The sequence below is a fragment of the Tetrahymena thermophila genome, assembly GCF_000189635.1.
Source record: "Tetrahymena thermophila SB210 genomic scaffold scf_8254719, whole genome shotgun sequence".
Classification (NCBI taxonomy): Eukaryota; Ciliophora; class Oligohymenophorea; order Hymenostomatida; family Tetrahymenidae; genus Tetrahymena; species Tetrahymena thermophila.
This window is the reverse complement of record NW_002476484.1, coordinates 90,502-114,852: the sequence shown is the minus strand read 5'-3', so window position 1 is coordinate 114,852 and position 24,351 is coordinate 90,502. Positions and strand designations below refer to the sequence as shown.

General features: G+C 22.2%; 7 protein-coding genes across 7 annotated transcripts; 1 reads left to right on the top strand and 6 right to left on the bottom strand. All coding sequences in view use genetic code 6, as the record gives it.

Moving 5' to 3' along the window:
- Window positions 1-1,708: 1,708 nt before the first annotated feature.
- On the bottom strand, window positions 1,709-3,586 carry TTHERM_00395730 (transmembrane protein, putative; the record flags this gene model as incomplete). Its single annotated transcript, XM_001011945.2, has 3 exons — window positions 1,709-2,216; window positions 2,590-3,010; window positions 3,118-3,586. 3 exons carry the CDS (start codon window positions 3,584-3,586, stop codon window positions 1,709-1,711), a joined length of 1,398 nt encoding a protein of 465 aa, XP_001011945.2.
- Window positions 3,587-7,869: 4,283 nt separating this feature from the next.
- Window positions 7,870-9,378, top strand: TTHERM_00395750 (cytochrome P450 family monooxygenase; the record flags this gene model as incomplete). Its single annotated transcript, XM_001011947.3, has 1 exon — window positions 7,870-9,378. One exon carries the CDS (start codon window positions 7,870-7,872, stop codon window positions 9,376-9,378), a length of 1,509 nt encoding a protein of 502 aa, XP_001011947.1.
- A 1,039-nt stretch (window positions 9,379-10,417) lies between these two features.
- TTHERM_00395760 (hypothetical protein) lies at window positions 10,418-11,977 on the bottom strand (the record flags this gene model as incomplete). The annotated part of the gene is made up of 4 exons (XM_001011948.2): window positions 10,418-10,529; window positions 10,577-10,897; window positions 11,033-11,447; window positions 11,563-11,977. The coding sequence occupies 4 exons, from the start codon at window positions 11,975-11,977 to the stop codon at window positions 10,418-10,420; spliced, it is 1,263 nt and encodes a 420-aa protein (XP_001011948.2).
- An 850-nt stretch (window positions 11,978-12,827) lies between these two features.
- Window positions 12,828-14,451, bottom strand: TTHERM_00395770 (hypothetical protein; the record flags this gene model as incomplete). The annotated part of the gene is made up of 4 exons (XM_001011949.3): window positions 12,828-12,948; window positions 13,010-13,327; window positions 13,382-13,802; window positions 14,001-14,451. 4 exons carry the CDS (start codon window positions 14,449-14,451, stop codon window positions 12,828-12,830), a joined length of 1,311 nt encoding a protein of 436 aa, XP_001011949.2.
- Window positions 14,452-14,904: 453 nt separating this feature from the next.
- TTHERM_00395779 (hypothetical protein) lies at window positions 14,905-16,675 on the bottom strand (the record flags this gene model as incomplete). The annotated part of the gene is made up of 4 exons (XM_001471196.1): window positions 14,905-15,019; window positions 15,109-15,435; window positions 15,510-15,930; window positions 16,210-16,675. The coding sequence occupies 4 exons, from the start codon at window positions 16,673-16,675 to the stop codon at window positions 14,905-14,907; spliced, it is 1,329 nt and encodes a 442-aa protein (XP_001471246.1).
- A 731-nt stretch (window positions 16,676-17,406) lies between these two features.
- TTHERM_00395780 (SNF7 family protein) lies at window positions 17,407-18,246 on the bottom strand (the record flags this gene model as incomplete). The annotated part of the gene is made up of 3 exons (XM_001011950.1): window positions 17,407-17,613; window positions 17,688-17,811; window positions 17,882-18,246. The coding sequence occupies 3 exons, from the start codon at window positions 18,244-18,246 to the stop codon at window positions 17,407-17,409; spliced, it is 696 nt and encodes a 231-aa protein (XP_001011950.1).
- A 1,598-nt stretch (window positions 18,247-19,844) lies between these two features.
- TTHERM_00395790 (transmembrane protein, putative) lies at window positions 19,845-23,238 on the bottom strand (the record flags this gene model as incomplete). Its single annotated transcript, XM_001011951.2, has 2 exons — window positions 22,983-23,238; window positions 19,845-22,861 (listed from the first exon to the last, which is right to left on the bottom strand). The coding sequence occupies exons 1-2, from the start codon at window positions 23,125-23,127 to the stop codon at window positions 19,845-19,847; spliced, it is 3,162 nt and encodes a 1,053-aa protein (XP_001011951.2). The 5' UTR covers window positions 23,128-23,238.
- Between the last annotated feature and the right edge of the window lie 1,113 nt (window positions 23,239-24,351).

Sequence of the window (24,351 nt, the reverse complement as noted above, 5' to 3'; positions counted from 1 at the left end):
TTCTTTAAAAATACTTAAATAAATATTAAATGATGTTTACATATTTCAATAACCTCGAAATTTTTTGAAATATTTTTTGTTTTAACTATCCAAACATCAATTATCATACTTTTTGCTAAAACACAGTTCCTAAAAATTGATGTGATATTAACTAATCAGAGTGTATAGCATAATTATAATATATTGAGAAGTAAAACTTTCAAGTTGTTTAATAATATTTTCATAAAATGCTTTATAAAAAAACGGTGGGAGGAACAATTAAATATTGTAACATTTGCAAATAAATTTACAGATAAATATGATTTATTAAATTAGAAAATATAGGTATTGATAATTACTGATTTCTGAAATCTCGAAAATAAATATCTCTCAAAAAAAATTTGAATTTTTTTCTTTTTTTTATTATTTTACCTTACTCTCTGAATAAGTGTGTGATATTCAGCTCTCTATTCAATTTTCAAAATGAATTTTAAAAAGTAAAAATTAAAAAAGGATTAGAGGTTTTTTTAAGGTAAGATGTTTGTTTGATTGATATTTAATAAGAGAAGTAAGATAACTTTCTAAATTATAAAATAAAAGATATCTTTAGCATAGTACTACAGTTTCTTAAGAAGTCAAAATAGCTATACTATCTTATAGCTTCAGTAAAATTATAAATTAATTAGGAATATGTTATTTGTGATTAAAAATGCATTTAGATTTATGAAAAAACTCATTTGATTAAATTAATATAAGAACCAAATAAATTACCTTACCTGATAAATGATTATGTACTATCTCAAAATATACATTTTTTTAGTAATATCAAAAAATTAATTTCATTTTTCTAAAGAAAAAGAGGAAACTGTAGTAATGACGATATAAAAATTAATCAAAAACAAAAAAATTCTAATTATTTCTCTTAATCTTTAATTTAAAAAGGAGAAAAGAATGATTATTTAATAATGTTATTGACTAATAAAAAGTATCATGAGACTTGAAATCATTTTTGAAATGTATGTGAATCAAATCTTAGAATATTTGTGAACTATTTTACTAACATTGAATTTAATTGTTTTTTTTGAATTAAAGCTATTTACGATAGCAAACAGTTCCTTTCTTCTAAAAGATAAGTTTTATTTCTTGATAATTAATTAATTAGAGTAATATTAACTAAAATACATGCATATTTTTTAGTTTGATTTTGTGATTGATTTTTTTATTTTTATTGAATGAATTTTAATTTAGCTTTTTATTATTTTATAGCAATGGTTTAATTTATTTAACAAGTTCTTGAGATAAGAAGTTAAATTTAATTGCACTATAACAAAAGTATATGTTTTGTACTACTATTAAATTTATATTTTAGATGTTAAAAATTACTAGAAATAAATTTTAACAAACAACCACATTATTACAATTTAAATGTAATATTTAGTAATTTTAGTTTGAGGAAAATAGCAATAAATAAGGTTTTCTTTTTTTAATTTATTTTATTTATTATTGAAGTTAACATAATATTTTTTAGAATAGAAAATTTAAAATATTTAAGTGTGTGCATCTTTATTAACATTCAAGCGCATATGATTATTTGAATATGCTAATTCAAAGAATATACATCAGATAAGAATCCATTCATTTCATTTCTTTTTAGTTTTTAACAAGTGTCTTTCTTAATTAAGTTCATTTTGATTAATGTCTTAACTTATTAATATAAAAGAAAAAGGCATCAATTTTTTATTGTTATGAAACCACAATGCTGTAATTTGCTATTTTTCTCTTTATTCAGACGATCTTTTTCTTTTTGATAGTATTTTTCTAAAAATATTTCGCTTTTGTTCAATAAAAAATAATAAATAGCTGTACAAATTATAGACATTATTAAATATAACCTTTCAGTGGTGTATACAAAATCATCAAAGTAAGATTCATATAATATCTTTTGCTCTTGACTCAATTTTTTTCTGGTCTCAATTACCTACATTATAATATTTGGACTCACGTGATATTTTATTAACTTACAAGTAGAATAAAAATTCATCCAATATATTGAATCGATTTTGTATGTTTTTCTGTAAAAGCAATTTTCATCTCTACAAATTGGAAGATAGAGATATTCTACTGTTGCTTTACAAGGTACAATTATTTAGTCGAATGTTATGAGCTCAAACTCTAGCTCTCTTTGTGGGTTTTAAAACGTATTTATGTATTATATTTAGTCAAAAACCTATAAAAACCTATATTATTTATTATTTGAAATGTATTAAGATATATTTTTAAAAATATTTATCTCTTATGAATCTAAAGCAATAAAATAAATTAGAAAACTTAATTAAAATTGGTTGGATGATTGATTGATTGATCAAGAAATGATCAACTCAATTATCATTTGGTTAGTATCTTGATTCTATTTTTAAATTATAAGATTTGTAATATTAGCGGGTAAGATGATTTATTTATATTTATATCCATCCACCTAACTATTAATCAATCAATATTTATCTTAATAAATTATTATCTTTCGTTCTTAATTATTAAATTAACTTTTTATCATTTATAAAATGATCTGTTACTTATAACTAATAAAAAATATAAATCAGATTTCACTACCTTGATCTGGAATTCAAGAAATGTAATCCCCCTTTTCGAAGAGCAACTTGAGATATGGTATCAAAATCACCTCCTAACAATGCAATAAATGAATTGCTAATACCTGTCTTATTAGTCTAGAATATCATATTCTCTTAGTTTAGCTTAGAAAGTGTGTATGTAAAAAAATCACTCTCATCAGTTTTTGACTTAATCCATTCATAGCTTTTTTAGTAAAATAGATTTTATTTTTCTATCATTGCAAAGCAGTTTTGTGGATTTGTTAATATTTAATGATGCTTATTAAGATCGTTTTAGCAGCAAACTGATAAATTTTAGAGTTTCTGTAAACATAAACCGAATTAATATAAATCTCTTTGATCACTTTATAAAAACCTGTCTATGACAAATTGAAATTAGCTTCTTTATGTTGAGCTCATTTCTTTTAATTAAAAATAATTTACATTAAATACACAAAAGTTATTTTGTGATTATTCAATTATCACTTAAATAATTAGCATATCATACATACATTCTATAAATATTTACCATAATTTAGCTCGATAGTATCAATTTATTTAATTTTTTCCACCATTTTGACACTTTTAAATTGCGTAATCTAATTTAAGTCTATTGGTCTATCTTCAAAAGGTTTCAAATTATAATCTAGTTCAATAATTTAATCACCGAAAATATAAAATATATCCTTATGAAGTTAAATATTTTTGAAGAGAGAAATATCCAGCTTTTCATTTATTTGCAATTTCTATTTCAGCTTTTGCTGGATGAATTTTGATACTTTTTTAGCTCTTTTTTTTACTATCTTTTTAGATAATAATTCTTGATTTCTATTTTCTTCTTGTTACTAATCTTCAGAATTTTAGTTTTCTGAGCTAAGCAAAGAATGAGATGGTGTTTAAAGCATAATATATTGTCCATAACACTATTCGAAATCAAATGATTATTCTTCTAGGCAGTTCATATCTAAATTAGATTTAACTTATTCAAGCTACTACATTTCTCAATTTTAAATCTGACTTTAATAAAGTAAAACTAGTGATGATTATCAATCAATCAATTAATTAGAACAAATCTTATTTTATATTAGTATTGAGTTAAAATCATTAATATATATTAATGCTTAAATATGGATTGTCTGCTTAATAATACTCAAGTTAAATTACACTTTTTTGTTACAATGCCTTTTCATATTATTGTTTATCAGAATTTTACAAATAACATAAACAAAAAGAAGAATGCATAAAATAACAAATTCTTTTTTTTTGAATTTAGTGGAATATTTTATGTGATTTTTAGTAGAATATTCAGATCTTTTTTATAAATAACATTTTATCAAATAAATTAAAATCAATTAAAAAAAAGAAAGGCTGAAGCGAAATTAAATAATTTATTTGATAATTAATATAAAATGTGTTCGTAATTTTATAAAATATAAAACCTAAAAATAAATATTCATAATTAAAAAATATTTAATAAAATTAAATTACATTTTAAGCTAATCTGTCTCATTTATCAATATTAATCTTTTAAGATTCATTTTGTTTAATACAAAATCTTTAAAATAAATAAAAATATACTTTATAAATTATTTTTGATGGAAATAATAATTAATTAATTCTTTGTATTAAAATTCATTTTGGTAAAAATAAATTAAAATCTTTATTATGAGAATATTTTTTAATTTTAACAGTTAAATTTGTATATGAATAAATGAGTTAAAATTAAAAAATATTTTCTTGAAATTTTATTAAATATATTTTGTTTCAATAAATCAATTATTAAATTTTAGATTTTCGAATTTAGAAGATGTGATTAATTTTTTAAATTAAAAAATTGGTTATTTTTTTTTACTTCTACTTTTAAATAAACAATTAATTATTTTGGTAAGAAAATTAATTGAATGTACTTATTTAAGATATATTTTAGAAAAAATAAACCAAGATTTAAGTAAAATATCTCTGTAAATTACTTATTTATTTATACTTTTTATCTTCCTTCCGTTTAAAAACTTATTTTTTTTATAAACATTTCAAGCTCTTAAATTAAAAACTAATATTGATAAAATTATTACTTGCATACTTTCATTTTTATGCTTTATTTATTTTTAGATTTTTTTCTGAATTTTTTTTAATGGAAATTAATACTAAATAAATAAATAATATTCATCAGACTTACTTTCCTTTAATTGATTTTTTTTAAAAATTCATTTTAGAGATATGAAAATATTTAAGAGGGTTTTTTATCTTTATAAATGATTGAATTTTTTGATTTTTGGTTATTTGGTTTTCTTCAGAACATATCTAATGTACTTAAAGATCATAACACAAATGATTGATTGTATTTTTCCAAAAATTATGATTTATTTTTATATTTTAAAATTATTTAGGGCCAAATCCTAGCTCTTAGTTGAGAATTTATTAAGAGAAGAAGTACTATCGCTTGCTTATTTATTTCATTTATGATATCTTTAAATCTACATATTTTTCTATTTTTTTTAGTAAAATATACTTTAAACAGATTTTTTCTTATGAGATAGGAGTTAAAAAAAATTCAAAAATTTGATAAATTTTAAAAAAGGAATATAAATTTAATTAATTAATTTCACTAAACTTTAAGAAGCATTTAAAACATATTTTAACCAAAAAGTTAACATTAATTATTTTAATTTAAAAATAAAAAATCTATTTTAAATTATTTATTTAATAATTAATTCAAAAAACATAGATACAAAATAAGAAATTTTTTTCTATTTAAAATAGGCATGATTAGAACTAAATAAAATAAATTTAATATAAACGATTTTTTTAAGAATAATTTTTTATGAATCAAAATATTAAACTTATTTTAATTTATACTTTTTTAAACTTATAATATAAATATGGCTTTCTATTGACCATAAGATATTTGGAAACCTGTACATTTGATTGAAAACATTAAAGGAAAATAGTCAATTCAAAAGGTTTGAATGTAAAGTAATTTAAAAGCAAATAAATTAATTTAATGAATAAAAATAAAACCAAATATTTATGTTAAATAACTAAATTTAACTTATTTAAAAATCATCATTGAAATTGTTTGAATAATAGCAAAACTTATAATTATTAATAATTTTAAAGGTTTTTTACTTGAAAATTTTGATTTTATTTGCCTAAACATAAATTTTTTTTATGTTTCTTTCTTGTAGTAATTAATAGTTAATATTTTAATTTTTTAGTTTCATATATTTTAATTTGTCATTTGAATTATTCTAAATAAAATTATCTTGCTCCATTAATATTTGGATAAAAAAAATTCAAAAATTTAAATACAATTAAGCATAGTAAATTTTACATTTGTTATATTTTGGTATATTTTTGCTCAAATTAATATGAGTACCAATAAAACTTTAGCTTAAATTTAAAATCAAATAAACAAAATAATGAAAATAATTAATTAAAAGTTTATTTTTGAAAAATAATAAACAAAATGTTATTTTTTCAAAAGGTATATGTGAATTTAAATTATATTTTTAAAAAAATTAAATTCTTTCTTATTATTTGATTAAATAAAACTAGGTCAGCTCTTAATATTAATCATCCAAAAGTAATATAATTAAATAATATCTTTTAATAATTTTATTTTTTTTCAACAAATTTAACATAATAATAAATAGAGCTATTAAATTCAAATAATTAAGCTAGAAATTTAGTTAAAAATAAGAGCATTCTAAATTGAATTAAAATACATCAATCTCTTTTATAGAAGTGAGTAAATTTATTATTTATGGGAAATCAATAGCCTTTATCAATTATATTTAATTAGATTACATAATAAAGTCAATTCAAAAAAATGTAATTCTTTTACTATTAATTAAAAATAAATATTTTTTATTAAGTTTAAAAAATCATATTTATTGAAAATGCAATAAGTTTAAAGCTGGATTATTTTAATTTTTCTCTTTATTAAAATTACTTCTTATTTTAGATATCAAATTAAAAAATGGGAGATATAAAATTTTAAACTCAACTTATCAGTTTTAGATAAATAAAAGTAGCATGTTAAGAAATCAATTAATCAATAACCAATTTTTATTTCACAAAAAAGTGTAATTTAATTAGTGAAAAAGAATATCTTAACATATCATACTATTAATAAGGGGGATTTTTTTTAAATGACGCTAAATACAATTGGTAAAAAATGCTATTTGTCCACAATTAAAAAAGATATTTTGTAAAGCATAAACTATATTTTACAACTGAAAAACTTAGAACAAAAGTTATTTTAAAAGCTAGTGAAAAATAAATTCTAACAGCTTAACAACAATAGAGAAAATGGTTAGATTGAGTTAAATTATTTCGTTTGGAGGGAACAAACTAATTAAAAAAATAATATGACTTACAAATATTTCAATTTAGAAAAACAATTTGAAAAAAAGGCCTTGAAATATCTTTCTTTAATTCCTTTAAAAATGAAAATTAAAAAAGAACTTTGAATTATCAATTATAGTGAATGAATAAAATGCTTGGCTGGGATAATGTGCAAATATATAAAATTATATCTACTTTTCTAAAAGGGAAAACTAGAGTCACTAATAAAAGAATTATTCACAAAATCACTTGTCAAATTAATTTTTTAATTGGATGCGATTGTAAACCTGGAGGTAATCTAAAAAAAATAATAATTAATTCATACTAAAAGATCTTATCATAAAAATGAATACTATTTTAGTTTTTATAATTTATTGTATATCTAATCTAGTGATTATAATAAGAAATGGTTTTAAGGTGCGTTTATTCAAAGTAGAAGTATTTATTAATAGGTTACTCAATTAAAGAAATAATATTTGTTATTTGTTGATATACCAAGCTAAGAATTTCTTTTATATATAAATAGCGTACTGCAAAAAATATTTGACGTATAATTCTTTTATATGAAAAAAAAAAACATCTAAAATTAATTAATTATTAATAATTTGATTTATTTTGACAATTTTTGATTGATTGATTGAATGTCTGATTTAATATCTCTCCTTCTTTCACTCATTATTTGTTTTTTTTGTTTCTGTTAATAGGCTTATCTATTTATTTGTTTGTATCTTTAAATTAAAAATAAGTAAACATACCATTTTCATTTCTATTTTTGATCTTTTAATTAACTTAAGTCTTATGTTTTAGAGGCCAAAGATCCAAACCATTGATTGCTTAAATTGATTAACCAAAGATATTAAAGATAAAAAATTAAGAAAAAATTTTTGTATTAAAAATTAAAAAAAACATAAATAGATATTTAGACAAGTTTCTAATGGTAAGCTACTTTGCTTTAGCAGGTCTAGCAATAGTCCTATACATTTTGTATGTATTTATTATCAATCCTTACTTGTAGTACAGAAAATACTTGAAGTGGGGTAAAGGTTCTTTCTACCCTTTCGTTGGTGTTTTCTATGGTGCTGGCTTACGTGTTAAGCAATACAAAGATGTTGATCATCACTTGAAGCATATGTATGATGACGGATCAGACCCTAAAATTTATGTTGAAAACAATGCCACAGGTGCCATCATCAAGATTTCTGACCCTGAATATATTAAGGAGTTTGTCTAACTTGAAAACAAGGCTTATCAAAAGACTACTCTCTTAATTGACAATATCATCAGACTCGTAGGTTAGGGAATCATCTTCTCTGAAGGCCCCCAATGGAAGAAAAACAGAAATGTACTTTCTGGTGTCTTCCACTTCGAACAACTCAGCAAACGTGTCCCATCAATAGAAAAAATTACTAAGGAAGTTTATAAGCGTTATATTGATTCAGGCAATGTTAAAAACGTTGATGTCATCGAATTATTTTAAGAAATCACTGCTGAAGTCGTTATCTAAACCTTCTTCAGTAATATTTCAAAAGATAAATCCTTCTATGGCATGAGTTTGTCTGTAGCTCTTTCATACCTCATCAACTCTGTTGGTAAGTAAATTAGCACTCCCTTTTACTTCTTATTCCGTACCAATTTCTTCAAATGGGGCATCAGAGAATCTGACAGAAAGTTGAACAAGTAGATAAAAGAATTCCGTCAAATGATTGGTGACATCATCAACGAGCGTATCAAAGAAGAAGAAGAGTTAGAAAAGCGTGGTGAATAAACTACCAAGGAAGATCTTGTTTATTATCTTAAAAAGAATAACCTCCTTGGAGTCCTCTCCCTCGATGAAATTATTAGTGAATTCATGACTTTCTACGTTGCTGGTATGGATACAACTGGTCATCTTTGCGGTATGGCCATATGGTTCCTTACTTAACACCCCGAAATTAAAAAGAAACTCTAAGAAGAACTTGATGCTAACACTGACTACTCTCAAAATGGTCTCCTTAAGCTTCCTTACCTTAATGGAGTTATCTAAGAAACTCAACGTCTCTATGGACCCGCTGGTTAATTATTCAATCGTGTCGCTCTTAGAGACCACATGCTTAAGGACATTCCTATCAAGAAGGGAACTATTGTTAAGCCCTCTCCCTGCTCTGTTCACAGACATCCTAAATATTTCGAAGACCCTCATTCCTTCAAGCCTGAAAGATGGTTTAACAAAAATACTGTCACTCCTTACACTTTTATCCCCTTCAATGCTGGTCCCAGAAACTGCATTGGCTAACATCTTGCCTTAATAGAAGCTAGAATTATGATTAATTATTTCATGAAGACTTTTGATTTTGAAAGCGATCCTAACTTTGAAATGGTTCTCAACTATGCTTTCTTAATAGAACCAGTTGATAAACTCAGAATTAATCTTAAGCTCAAAGAAAATCCTTTGATCTACCAATGAGATATTTGCAAAAATATTAAAATAATAGCTAACATGCAGCAACAGTAAATGGTATGATTTAAAAATACCACTGATTGACCAAATGTTTGTTTCTGCATTTTAGCATTAAAATAATAAATTATCAAAATAGGTGTAATAAATTCTTAAAAGCTATAAATAGTAGGATTTAATAGTTTTAATTATATAAAACATTTGATTTATCTATCTTTCTATTAATAAATGCATCTTTCTTCTCACTAGCAAGATTTATCAAGCAATAAAAGATTGTAATTAATTTATATTTTTTTATATTTGTCAATCATTTATTAAAATCATAAAAAATAATTCAAAAATATCAATTTGCTTTTCAAATTTAATTAATTAATTTTGTGAAAATTTTCAACTCAAATTTAGGTCTTTATTTTTCTAATACATCTACTATTTATCATCAAAATCAAACAAAAATAAAAATCAATATTAATTTCTTTATTTATTTATATTCTTTCATATACCACCAAATAAAAAAAATTAAAAATACAAGTTCATTTAAAAAAATAATATTTTTAAATTCTTCTTTGTAAATTTTATTTGTATTTTATTTTTAGAATTTTTTTTCAAAATTGAAAATGATATTATATTTTCATTTGAGATTGTTTTTCTAAAAAATTTACATTTTCTAAAATAGTTTATTATATAAATAAAAGGAGATAATTAATAATTTAAATATAAGGATATATTTAGCTCTTTAAATATTTTAGAGAGTGAATGTCAATTAGATAGATATTAATTAGGAAAAATTAACATATATTTTATTATAAAATACTACCTAAAATTGATTAGTTAATTAAAATATATATTTATTCTAGTTTTTAATTTGGATTTTATGATAATATATTTTTAATAGAGTTAAATTGATTATTTGTTTATTGGTTTGGTTAATTAGTTAATATTTATTTTTAATATTTTAAAGAAGTTATTTTAATTGAACTTTTAGTTTTATTAGAAGATTTTTGGTATAAGAATATTTTAAGCCTATTATATTTGCAGTTTATTTATTTATTCATTTTATTATTATTTTTTCATCTTAAGTATAGTAGTTATTTTAAAATTATTATTACTTTTTTTAAATATCTTCATACTCACTTTTATAAAACTTTTCTATCAATATTTCACTGTAAAAAAAAATTTAATTAAATAAAATTTTAAGAATAAATTTTACCTTTGAGCTGTGTAGGCTAAATCGGATATGGGATCATATTAATTTATTTATCTTCTTTAATTTAATACATTTTGTATCTAGTTTTCATCAATAAAGAATTCAGTTATTCCACAAAGATTAATGAAATCAATCCAACTTTCATTAATAATATTCTAAAGTTTGTATTCTTAAATGATATCTTAAAATTATTTGATTGAAATTGCTAACTTTCTTTGCTAACAGTAAACAGGAATATCTTCAATTGTGAGTAAAACGACATCCCATTTTTTTTCTGACCATGACTCAATTCCATATTAGATTTTTTATATAATCATCTCCATTCTAATTTTATCAAAATTATTTAATAAAAAAACAAATCTAACTTTGCAATAAGTTAGAAAAGTAATTAAGATATTAGTTGAAAATATAATTAATTAATTGATTAACAAATGTAATTTTCGAATAATCGTTTTTTACCTAGAAAGCGAATTATAAATTTCAAATCTTCCTTTCCTTAAAATGTAATTCTTAAAGCTTTCTCCATCAAAACCAAGTAATTCAAGTAGAGGCTTGCTGAATCCTATATGGTTTTATTCATACTGTTTAAACTTTTAGTTATAGCTTCCAAATGCATAAAAAAAATACTTATTCTGGCTTATATTTTTTTTAATCCAATCAAGACAAGCAGCTACATATTTTTATTGAAGTTTAAAGAGAGGTTCTAAGATATTTGGGTTCATTTTAACCATATTGAAAAAACTGTTCAAAATTTCTGTCTTCTATATTTCGAACTAGCGGAGAACGATTCCTAGTTCGTGCGTTTTCTAGTCAGGGGTATTTATATATTTATTATACAAATGTTGTAAATCTTTTTTTTGTTCTACATTTACACCTTAAAAAATAAAATTAGAAGAGAATAAATATAAAATATTCTTATATTTAGCATTTTAATATAATCAAAAAAAAGAGCAAAAGGAATATTAAAAATTTTTATTTGCTAAAATTACTTTAACGAATTTCAATAGTGTTCATATCTTCCTTCACTTCTACGTTAGTGATTTATTTAATATATGACCAATTTAAAGTTTTTTTATTTGTCTCAGGGTCTTTTAAGAAATCATACTCGAGAATAACGTCTCCGTTTGCATAAACATCCAAAAGTTCGCTAGGAAGAAAACATAGAGGCGAAATCAAAAAATTATACTTTTTTAATTGTTCTTTTTTTTTTTACTTACTCAACTTCTGCAAAAAAATAGGAATTTTTTTTGCTCTTTTGATTACAGTTTTTACAATTTATAATGGTTACAGTTCAGAGCAAGTAGATTTCTATGAACTATCTTTTTCGACTGAGTTAGAGCTGTATTAGTATGAATCAACCTCTGATGAATTTGTATTGTGAGAATGAGATTCTTCAAGCTCCATTTACAATTTTGTTTTACTTTTTTATTATTTTTTAGATTTATAAATTTGTGGTATTAGTTTTTTTTATATTTGTTTAAATAATGTGAGAGTAATTTTAATAGATAATTAATCAAATTGTATTCTATTTGCTTTTATTGAATTATTATTTTAGAAATCTCTCACTCTATCTACATTTCTTTGTTTTTATCTTTCTTTCTTTTGAAGAGTTTGCAAAATTTAATTTCTTTTCCCAAAAACTTAAAGGATGCAATTCTTTTTTGTATTTGATACTATATAACCATTCAGTGAGTGTTGTCTATACTACAACAATATTTAATATTTCTAATGACTACTTACGATTATTTAATTCAGACATACAAATAAAATACATAAATAATTTATTATATGGCATAAATAAGTTTTTTCTTATTTATAGCCTGCTTTAATCATAAAAATTCCTAAATTAATATCAATAGTTAATCAAATAAAGAAAGTAAGATTTTATGTTCTAATTGAAAAATAATTAAGATTGGATTGTATTTTTAGTTTTTTTAATTGATACATGCTTTTAGCAAAATAAAGTATTTAATTATTGATAGATAGATATATATAAATATATTGATTGATTTATTTATTATTTGATTATGAATATTATCTAAAATATCATTATTTATTTAAATTAAATGATTTTATATTTTTAAATTTTAGTATTTTCTAAATTAATTAATTAAAATATATTTTTATTTTAGATTTTATTTGCTATACTGATTCATAAAATGTTTGTTAATTAATAGGTTTTATGTTATTGATTACATGACTATTTTAATTTGTTAGGCATTACTAGTTAGTTATTTTTTTAATTATTTTCTTTTCAAATATACCTTATTCCACAAGTTCTTGATTTATTTTATTCATCCTCAGCTTTTTACTGAATTATTTTTTTTTAAATTTCATCGTCTTAGTTTTTGTAGAATTTATCTATGAACATTTCACTTTTAAATTAATACAATGTTTTTAAATAATATTCATGTTAAAAAATACAATAAAATTTACCTCATTAGTGAATACTCAAAATCAATTTAATAATTTTTTTCATTAAGAGCTCTTTATTGTTTAATATTCTCTATTATATTAGGATTTATTTCAAATTTAAAGACTCTGAAGCAAGAATACTCTAATGCGAACTCTCCGAAAAATAGATCATAATGTTAGAAGTTTTCAGGAGTGAAGCATTAAAAATCTGGTGTTGTGATAACACACTTTACAGGGATTTTTATGTTATCGAGAGTCATTATATCATGCTCAAAATAGAATCCATGATTTGGTTTCTTTCTGTTTATATAATAAAGTCTTCCTATCAATCTTCTTAGTCTAATTTTAAACAAAATATTAATAGCGTTAATTTAAGAAAATTTATTTTTCTACCTAGAAAGACCATCTAAAAATTCAAGACGACCTTTTCTCAAAATAAACGGTATTGCATTTTCTTCATTAAGTCCAAGTAAATTTAATAAGGTTTGGCTGTACCCAATGTTTTTATAATTTTGATCAAGTGTTTCAAAATCTATTTCATAATATATATACATATAAATATCATCCTTTGTCACCTATGTTTTAACCCATTCTAAACCTCTTTTAAAGTAATCTTATGAGATCATTTAGAATTACTCTTTCACTTTTAAGTCACGGAGCACATTTATTCTTTCTTTCATTAACGATAAATGTTTCTTTGCTTTCTCGTAGTATTCCTACAAGTAGAGGCCAAGCTAGTGAATTAATTAATCAGGCATGTTTAAGTATTTTTGAATTGCATATTAAAAATCAAATTCAGTACTAACCATTCTTTCTAAATTTATAAAAAAACATTGTTAAGCTAAAAATTTCTCATATAATTGTTTTGTTTAAATATTAAATGCTTTTAACTTGCTTTTGATTCTTGCCAAAAAAATTCTTGTACTTTAATTACATTTTTGCGTTACTATACTATTGAATAAAGTTCTTCAATAGATAGATAGATAATTTGCAAAAGTGAAAAATAATTTACTCATATCTACTTAGGTGCAACATATTTCTTTTACTTAACTAGCATATTCTCCTCTCTTCCAGTATGACCATTGATAAGTTTTTTCTATATTAAATGGGTCTCTGTAGTAATCTCCTTCAAGAACTATCTCTCCAAATACGAAGCAATCTTCCATTGGTTGAAGTATTTAAAAGAATGGTTAAATGGTATAATCGCTTTGCTTAACCCCTAATAACTTATTTTATTTCTTAACTTTTTCGAGTTTATTTTGAATTTTTCTCTTTCGCATTTGCTCCTTTTTTAGCTTTTTGATTACTTTCTCTTTATCATCATCATTTTCTTTAAGAACTACAAATTGAAAGTTAATTTAATTAGTTTCTTTGTTACTATTTACGCTCTGACTAGAACTATCACTATTTGTGACAACTTCTGATGTCTGCTAAATAGAATCGTTGTCGTTTTCTATTTCCATTTAATAATTAGAATTCAAGATAAGTTTTATTTATTTATGTGTTTTTTGTTCCTCTTAAAGCGAAATATAACCAAGTTTGCAGATGTTATTTTCTGCAAATTATATTAATTAGCAAATTTGAGTTTTTATATAAACAAAAATTATTTACAAGCATTATTAACTATGCAAATAGATTAAAAAATTAATTAAAAAATCACTATTTAATATAGATAATGTAAATATAAAATGTACTTTTTTTTATCTAAATCAAAAACTTTTACTTGATCATTTATAACCAGAGATTTTTAAATTGAAAAACAATTAATTAGTTTATTAAGCAATTACTTTGTTTATTTATTTGGATCAAGAAAAAATCAATGAAAACAAACAAATAAACATTTTTATACATATCATCTCATTATTCTTACTATTACTTTTTAGCTTCTTTAATCTTAAAGCTCAAATATTTACTACTCATTAAAGGCTACGATACTTACAAACCTTACTGCTCTCTTACTCATCCTATTCCTACTTCATTTGACTTGCATTTTAATTATTTTAAGGATAGAATTTATCAATAAACACCTCACTTTTTATATAAAATTGTTTATTTAACAAATTAAATGTAAACTTTTCTAATATTAAATATCATTTAAAATATTATTTTATTTTATTTACCTCAGCATAGAATATTCCATGTCCTGGTATAAATAATGAGGAGTCTATTTTTATTATTCTCTCACACTCATTACTTATTTTATGATGTTAGGGTTCACGTGAAACACAAATAGTCTAAAGGTGCAGTATTTGGACATCAAAAAATCTCCAAAATAATTGTACTCTTTAAAGCTCTCTTATGTTATACAGCTGAATGGAGGTAATATAATTTCACATTTATTAGGGATTGTGATTCCATCAATGGTAATTATATTATGGTCTAGGATAAATGCTTAACCCAATTTATTTTAATATATATTCATCAATCTAACCATCAAACGATATAATCTATTTCAATTTACAATATTTAATTATTAGATGTAAGCTATAAATTTAGAAAATTCATAGAAAATTATAATTACCTAGACAATCCATCAAAAATCTCCAATCTCCCCTTTCTCATAAATATGTTGTTTGCTTCTACTTCATTTAATCCTATCAAATTTAACAATTTTTAACTGTAACCAATCAGTTTGTAGTCATTATCAAGTGTTTCGAAATCATACTCAGAAACCATATACATATATAATTTGCTCTCATCTACTTATCCTTACATCCACTCCATACTCTTCTTGTAGTATTTTTTTGAAAGATCTTTCAAAATCTTTTCTAAATTATTTTCTTAAATATAACTTTTGTTTTATTGCATTTTCTAAAGCATCTCCTTCGAAAAATTTTCATATTCTGAAAGCAACTATCCCAGCTCGTGTATCTGCTAATCAGGAGTATTCAGATACCTCTGAGTCATGAATGAAAAATTTTAGTTAGTATTGACTTATCTTTCTTTTTTATAATTAAAGTTGGTAATAAAAAAAGCCTCAAAAAAAAGTGGCTTATAGCCATTTCGATATTAAAATTAATTGAATCTTCTTAGAGATTGATTTATGAATTAAATTGACAAAACTAATCAAAATTTTGATAGTGTAAAAAAATAGTTTATATATTTCGATATATTTAAAGCTCATTTTACATTTTGAATGAATTGAAAGAAAGAATGAATGAATACTATGCGCAACTAAATAGGATTTCAAATCAAAGTCAACAAATATATATTTTTATTACTCATTTCAACTTCTATGCATTTGATGTCCTTCAAATAAGTTACACTATTGCTTCTCTTAAAATACGCCCATGAATAAGTTTTATCCATATTAAATGGGTCTTATTTAAAATCGCCTTCTAAAATGATATCCCCGAACACGAAGTAGTCTCCAATAGGAGGAGGAATATTTAAATTAGGGATTACATGAATATATTTTTATCTATTTATTTCGTTGTCGCTGTTATTGTTATATTTCATTAATTTATTGCAAACTCTTCTCTTAAACAGCTGTTTTTATTTTATCTTTTTAATGCTATCTTTTTCATCCTCATCACTTTAATCGCCCTAATCTCCCTTCTTTATTGGTTCTAATTAAACAATTTCAAGCCTAGGCTGACAAGCAAAAATATTTTATTAACTACTTATTTCTTCTTTCTTGATAATCCCAAAAAAGCAACTGTTGCAGGATGGATCTTCAATTTCCATAAATACAAACAAAAATTATAAAAATAATAAATTAAAATCTTGAATAGTTATTGATTATCAAAAAATTTTGTTCCTTTTTGTCTTGTTAACTTACACAAATATATTACTTACAATTTAAAATAATTTAAATTAATTCTAATTTGATTCATTTCTATTCCTGATCGTTTATATAAAACCAACCAAACAAATCCCTAGAGCAAATTCTTTCTTGGGCATAATATTAAGTTATTATTTTTATGTTCAGCGAATTATCTAATCCTCCTCATTTTTATATGATATGTAAACTAATAAATTAATTTTTAATCATCATAATTTTTTTAGAAAAATCCACTTGATTTTCTACTATTTTGTTTTAGCATTACATGTCTTAGTATAAAATAATGTAAGGTATTGCTTAAATTAAATAAATATAATTTATAGTTTAATTTGCTTAACATATTTTTTTCCAATCTTAAAAAATAATAATTATATTTTTAATTATCTTATTAGATAAAAAAAATGCTTAATTGATAAGTTTAAAATTAAACTTTTTAAAGTAAATTTTAGAATTAATTAGCTAAATAAAATTCATAATAATTACTTAAAACTAACTATTTTTCTTTTTTTTTATATTTGAAATCCACAACTAAAAAATATCTAATTGAATTTCTTTAATAAACAATAAATTAAATTAATTTTAAATCATTATATAAACCACTAGGACAATTCATATATATTTGAGTGTATCTTTCTCAGCAAAGTAACTAGTCTTAAAGTTATTTTTGGAATTCTTAATCTTGTTCCAAAACTTTATTCTAATTGATTTATTATGAGATTTTATTTTATTACTAATTCAAAGAGTTTATTTTTTTGTCTACCTATTTGTTATCATTATATACTTCTTCTTATAAGATTCTTTCAAATTCAGCTTCAAATTCATCCATATCAGGCAAATATTCCTTTTAATTTTAATATTTTATTTTTAAATGAAAAAAAGTTAAGTTGATTTTTTATTCATTAAATAAATAATTACCTTCATTGCTAAGTTGGCTTATTCTTAATCTTATTCTAAGGCTTTTAAATCATCAATAATATCGACTATTTTATCAACATCATTTTCTTGCTTTTTCAAAATATTAGCTGCTTAAGATAAAATTCTTTTTTATTTCAAATAAAAGCATATCAAAATAATTTATTTTCCATATTGTAGTAATTAATTCTCTTTACGCTTAGGTATTAGAGGTATCTAATCCATTCTCTAGCTATAGACGTACCTTCAAAAAAACAGTTTTTTAATTTTCTGCTCTATCAATATAGGCTTCTAATTGTTTAATTTCCATCAGTTTAAAAGTAGCTTACCTTTTTTAACCCTTTTAAACTTATTCTTTAAGAGTTTCTTTCAGCATATCAATTTTTTGATTATACTTATATATCTTTTTATCAAAAACCTCTTCTTAATTTTTTATTTCATACAAAACTCTTTCGCACTCTATCTGATTATCTTATGGAGCTTTATTCTCAGCATAAGAAGACGAAGAAGAATTTTCTTAATTTTTAGAGGTATTGTTGCTTCCAAAAAGTTTTTTGAGCATTTTTTTACAATTTAAAAAATATTTATTTGTTCATAAATTCAAGCTATTGAATATTATTTTTATAATATAAAATGAGAATAAACTTTATTTTATAATAATTTGTAAAAAAAAAATCATCCCTTTACTTTAAAAATTTTTACAGTCTTTTGAATTCTAATCAGGAAAAAATTTTTAATGATCTGGTCAGGTTCAAAATAATTAATACTTTTAATTTATTTGCTGTTTAAAACTATTTGTAATGTTAAATTTCAAAATTTAAAAAACTTTTCTTATAAATTCCTATAAAAAATTGAAATTAAAATCAACTTAGCAAATATCTTGACGTCGATTTAAAGGAATTTAATCATTTACTGAAAAAGGGGAAAAAAAATAATCTATTCTCAAAAATAATTTTTAATAATAAACAAATAACTCCATTTAATATTTTTTACATGGATAAATAAATAAATTATTTAACAAATGTTCAAGATAAATCCTAATGAATTTTAGCTAACTATTAATTGATTCTATTAATAAATTTAAAAGAATTTATTAAAATAAAAATTATTATATGGATAAATATTTTTAAGATAACAAAACCAATAATTCAGACATTAATTCCTAAGGTATAGTCAAACTGAAGCCTGTCTTTATAGTATTGTGTGTACTTAAGCATACATAAATAATAATATAAAAATTAAATATCAAATTCAAAAATTTTATTCTTATCCTTTAATTAATTAAAAGTGTTTTATTTTTTATCAAATAATATAGAAAAATAATAAATAAATAAGATACCTTGTTAAACAGAATTATTAAAATTGATCAATATTTGTTTGATTAATTTGTTTCTAGTAAAAATTAAAAATTTATTTTGATTTTTATTTATATAATAATATTTTATTCTTCTTCAAAAAAAAACTGAAATTAATAAATAAAGATATATTTTTGTTTGAAAATTATTAATATTAATTAACAAATTTTTGTTTTATTAATTTGCTTTTAATAAAAAAAAAGAATAATTAATTAATTTGATTGATAATTTTTTTATTTTTAAAAAACTTAAATATTAAACTTTATTATTTAACTATGGGATTAAAAATTTAATAATTAAATTTAGAATAAATATTCTATTTAATTATTTAAAGTAGTTATAATTTTGATTACTAAATATAATTTTTTCTAATATATGATTACTATTTTTGATTTTTGAATTAATATTTAAATTTCAATATTTTTTTAAATAAAAAGTATTTTAATTAATTAATATATTTATAAGTGGAAAGACATTCAAAAAATAAGAAATAAATCTTCTTATGAGTTTTTGAGATTTTTGATTTTTTGATTTTTTTGTTTTTTCAACTTTTTTGCATAAATGTGAAATGGATTTTATCATTTTTATGTCTTATATTATTGATTTAATAAAGTGATATTTTTATAATTTAATTTAGATTAATTTTGTATATTTAGATATTTTAATTTATTATTACATAATAAAAATTATCAACAAAATATCTTTATTATAGAAAAATTCTTATCTATCTAAATAAAATAGATTTAAGATTTAGTATTAGAATGATATACATGTATATAGTTATTTATTTATTATTTTTTAATTATCAACTTTTCTTAACAGCTTTTTTGAAGTATAGGTTTTCCTCAAGGTTAGTTTCTGTAGTTGGTTTCTTAAATTCAGGGGATATGAAGTTGTCAGCAGAGGGAGGAGGTTGAAAATTGATATTATCTAATTATAGATTATTATTTTATGTGTTCTTTTTTTTATTTTCCTGAAGATTATTTTAGCTTTGAGGCTGTTATGAACCATTTATATTGCTGAGATCGCTTTAATCGTCATGTATATATTAAACTGAGTCATCATTCAACTTTTTTTGGAAAAAAATTTAAATATTGTTATTATCTTAATTTTTTTGTAGTTACTCTTTATTCAAAGTATCTGCTATTTATTCTAAATGCTGCTAGTTATTTATGTCTTATAGATCAATTGATTCTCCTCCGTTGTAATAAAATTCATTTTCACCTTTATTTGATATCATAATCTAGTTTAAATCGTTCACCTACTTCTTTTAATTTGTTTCACCTTCTGCTTATTTACTAAAATCATCTCCTTAAGTTTACTTTATAGGGTTTTGATTATTGTTTTATAAGTCACTTTAATTGTATTAATTTTTCATGTCTTCTTCAGAGATATTTTAGAGATTTTATGGCTTTTAGGCATTTTGAAGAAAAGGATTTTAAATAAATATATTATCAGATTATTAGTTATTTTATTTTTACTGGCTTTAGTACCAGTTATTCTTTTCAATTGATGAGAAGTTTTAATTCTAGTTTGATTTATATTTACCAATTTATTCATTATTTTGCTATTTATTATACACTTAATCAAAATATGTTTTTGCTTAGTCTTCTGCTTACTTCATTTTAAATTATCCATTTTGTTATCCTATTTTTTTCTATTTTGAACTGTGATTAGATAAAATATTTTTAGTAAATTAGCTATTATTTCCATACAAATCTGCTAAGCAGAATTATTAAACAAGTCCATTTTTGGTTTCCTTAAAAGGATTTGCTTAAACGAACGGATTTGATTAGAACTTTTATTATCCAACATAATTTTAATGATTTTACTTAAATTAACTCACAACCTAATCTTATAATTTAGTTTTTTCTACTGCATTTTAAAACTTTTTTCTTACTTCTGTACTATCTCTTTGGTTTTATAAATTTTGAATCATTTCTATTTCATGTTAACTCATCACTTGTGAATTATTCACCTAGTTTTTTTGAGGTGATATAAATTTTGATTAGTTACCGCTGACTGCATAGTAATTTTCCTAAATGCTTTTATCAATCAGCTTTAAATTCCTGTTAGTCGATAAAGGGTCTTTGTAGTTCTCATCAAATTTGTGAAGATAAGTTATCGTTCTTTTAGTTGTTTAATTTTTATAGAAAATGTGCTTAAGAAGTAGGAGTTATTTGATGATATTGATGAAAATGAATATACTAATAAAAGCTAAGCACGCATAATCAATTGACTGATACGAGGATTTACTTTTAGCCACAAAATTATCTTATTTATAGTATATCTGTGCTGCGAGAAGTGTAGTAAACAATCCAACTTAAGAGAGTTCCTCAATTATTTTCAACCACAAAACTATGATATTTTCATATGGCCTAAAATAAATGGTGTATAGGAAAGCACTTAAGTATATTATAAATGATATAATGCAAATAACTAAAGAATCTTCATTAAATAGAGAGCATACAAGGATGTTGAATAATATCTTTTTGGTGTTTCCTACTCCAAAAAGATAATATCTGCAAGGCCATAAATCATCTTCAATTTCTTTGATGTAGGTGATAAAAAAGTGATAACTCTTTATCTTTATTCTATATGCGCCTACAACATGATAGATTGCCAAATAGAATAATACAATAAGAGCTAAAATAAAGAAAAATTGTTATGCAGATGTGGAAAAATCCGTTTGCGATAATATAAAAATAGAATAGTAAGCTAAATAGAAAAGGAGATTCTAATGAATGTATTGCAAAATTGTGATAGTCCAAATATGAACCCTCAATATGGTTTCGAACTTGCATAAATGATCTACCTCAGTCTTTTTATATACTTCATAAACCCATTTAAAGATGCCGAAAATGAAGTATATCAATATTAGTTGTAAAATGTAGTAGAGATATGGTAGTTTGTAGTCACCATACTAAGCAGTAGAACTTTAACCTAATTACAACTGCCAATCTGGTAATTAGTTAATACCAAATCCACCAAACAACTTAATAAAATAATAATATAGTGGAGTGCTAAATATCTGCATATAGCAAAGAGCCATAATAAACTAAAGAGCAGGGAATATATGAATAAAAATGGCCAAGCAACGAAAAACGTAAAACACACTATAGCTGGTAGAATTTTAGTCATACAAGAATGAACTTGAATTCTTCAAATTATTTAAATTGCTTGTAGAAGCGGGTTACAAGTATGCTCCGAGAGTAATTTTAATTGGATTAGTAGGATCTAGCTGTTTAATTGGAACAGAAATATCACTGCTTAATAAATTACTAATATCATAGCTTACAATGACGAGAGTGCATTAGGTTATACTGACTTGAGGATAAATTAAATATCTTAATTCATTTGGAGCAGTACTATCTAATCCAACTATTTACACATACTGAAATGAAAGATCTTCTACTATTTTCATAATAATCAAGGTGGTAGGTAAGTTTGTTGTCTTGAGCTTATAATTAAATTGGAAACTTAAAATTATTCTATTCTTAGAATCTCTAGATTAAACTATTTGGTATTACAAGTAATCTTAACAAATAAAAGTTGAAGGAACTAAATAAGTGTTTGCTGGGCATTGTAAGTAGCATTAGTTATTATATTTGAAATAACCTGTATTGCACTAATCGCATATATTCAATTAGCTGCAGTTAAGACAGTTTTATGGGCAAGCTACGCAGATAGGCTGATTTATTTCCAAAAACCCTGTTATACAAGGGCAAGAGTTAGCTACGAATTGTCTGTTAGAAGAAGGATTGCATGAAAGACAAATTTTAGGAGTTGAGCTATCACAAGTCCCACATTCGTAATTGCACTCTATCCATAAAGAAAAATAAAAAATTAGTTCGATTCAAATAAAAATTTGATGTTATGCATTTGTAGTAAAATGAAATCCTTAAAATCCAAATAGATAAATGATACAATTGAAATAAATTACAATCAGTCTGTATAAGATTCCTAAAGCTATTAAAAGGGCTCTAATAGCTATATTCTGTCAAATCAGCCCTGCTAAATTATAATATAGATGCTATAAAAAGCGCTAAATAAAATAGTTTTTTCTAACAAGCAGCTTTTTATTTCATGCTTTATTTTGTATCTGCTTTGATAAGAAGTTGTTTGCTAGTTTGTATTATGTAATTGTTTGTGCAAATAATTGGTCTAAGTTATTGATTAATAAATAGTATAATTAATTTAGATATAATTTTTACTTGAATTAAAAATTATTTGTAATTATAATTGTTAGTAAATAACTAACTAATATTCTTTCTTTGCTAATTTTTCTAATAGTTTGTGCAAATATATAATGCATACATTCTTAAAAATTTGTATAAAATTTGCTGTTAAAATTTTATTAAAATAGTAGGCTCATTGATTAGCTCCTCTAAATATAGACTTTAAATTTACTCCTCTATTTATAAATTAGTAGATCATTTATTTGTTGTAAATATTTGCAATATGCAAACTAAAATAGTTCTTTTTTCTTTTAAAAATTACATTTTTATTTTAAAAAAGTAAGATCTGTAAGTGCTTTCTAGCTTGATAAAATTTGTAATTTATGTCCTCAAATTCTTATAATAAATATAAGGAATTAAATTCTTAAATTAATTCAACATAAAAAAATAGAAATTAATTAATAAATGCTCAAAAAAAACACTTGTCTATATCATAAAAATAGTTATTATTTATTTTTTTTAATATTAATTTAATTTTTTCAATACTTATCCATTTTATAAAATTATGTGAATTTTTCTTTCTAATTTTTAGATTTGTGAAAATAAATTAATTTTTGGAATTCTTGATATATTACTGATTTTTTTATTATCAGAAAAAAGTTTAATTTGTAATGGTGAATAAACTAAACAGATAAACAATTATTTAATTTTAATATATAATAATTTTAACAAAATATTTACAAAAATATAATTTTACAAGATTTTTTATGAAGACAATTTTGATTTATATAAGAAAATTCTATTTTTTAAACTTAATTTAATTTTTTGAATGTTCAAAAAAAAGATTTTTATGTTAATTATTAAGGTTCCTCTTCACAAAAATAATCTTAATTAATTTTAATTGATTATCCATATGAATTCTAAACTAATGAAGGCATGTTATAATCTAATTGATGCATTACTACTTATGTTGGGTTTGTATAAGAATTTACAAAGTAAACGTTATTATTGGAAGAATTTTATCTGTATAAGTAAGTGTCGTTATTTTATTAATTAGGTACTGCTCTATTCTAAAGTAATTGCTATATGAAGCTAGTCTCTTGATTATTATTAGCTGGGTTATTTACTTAAAAT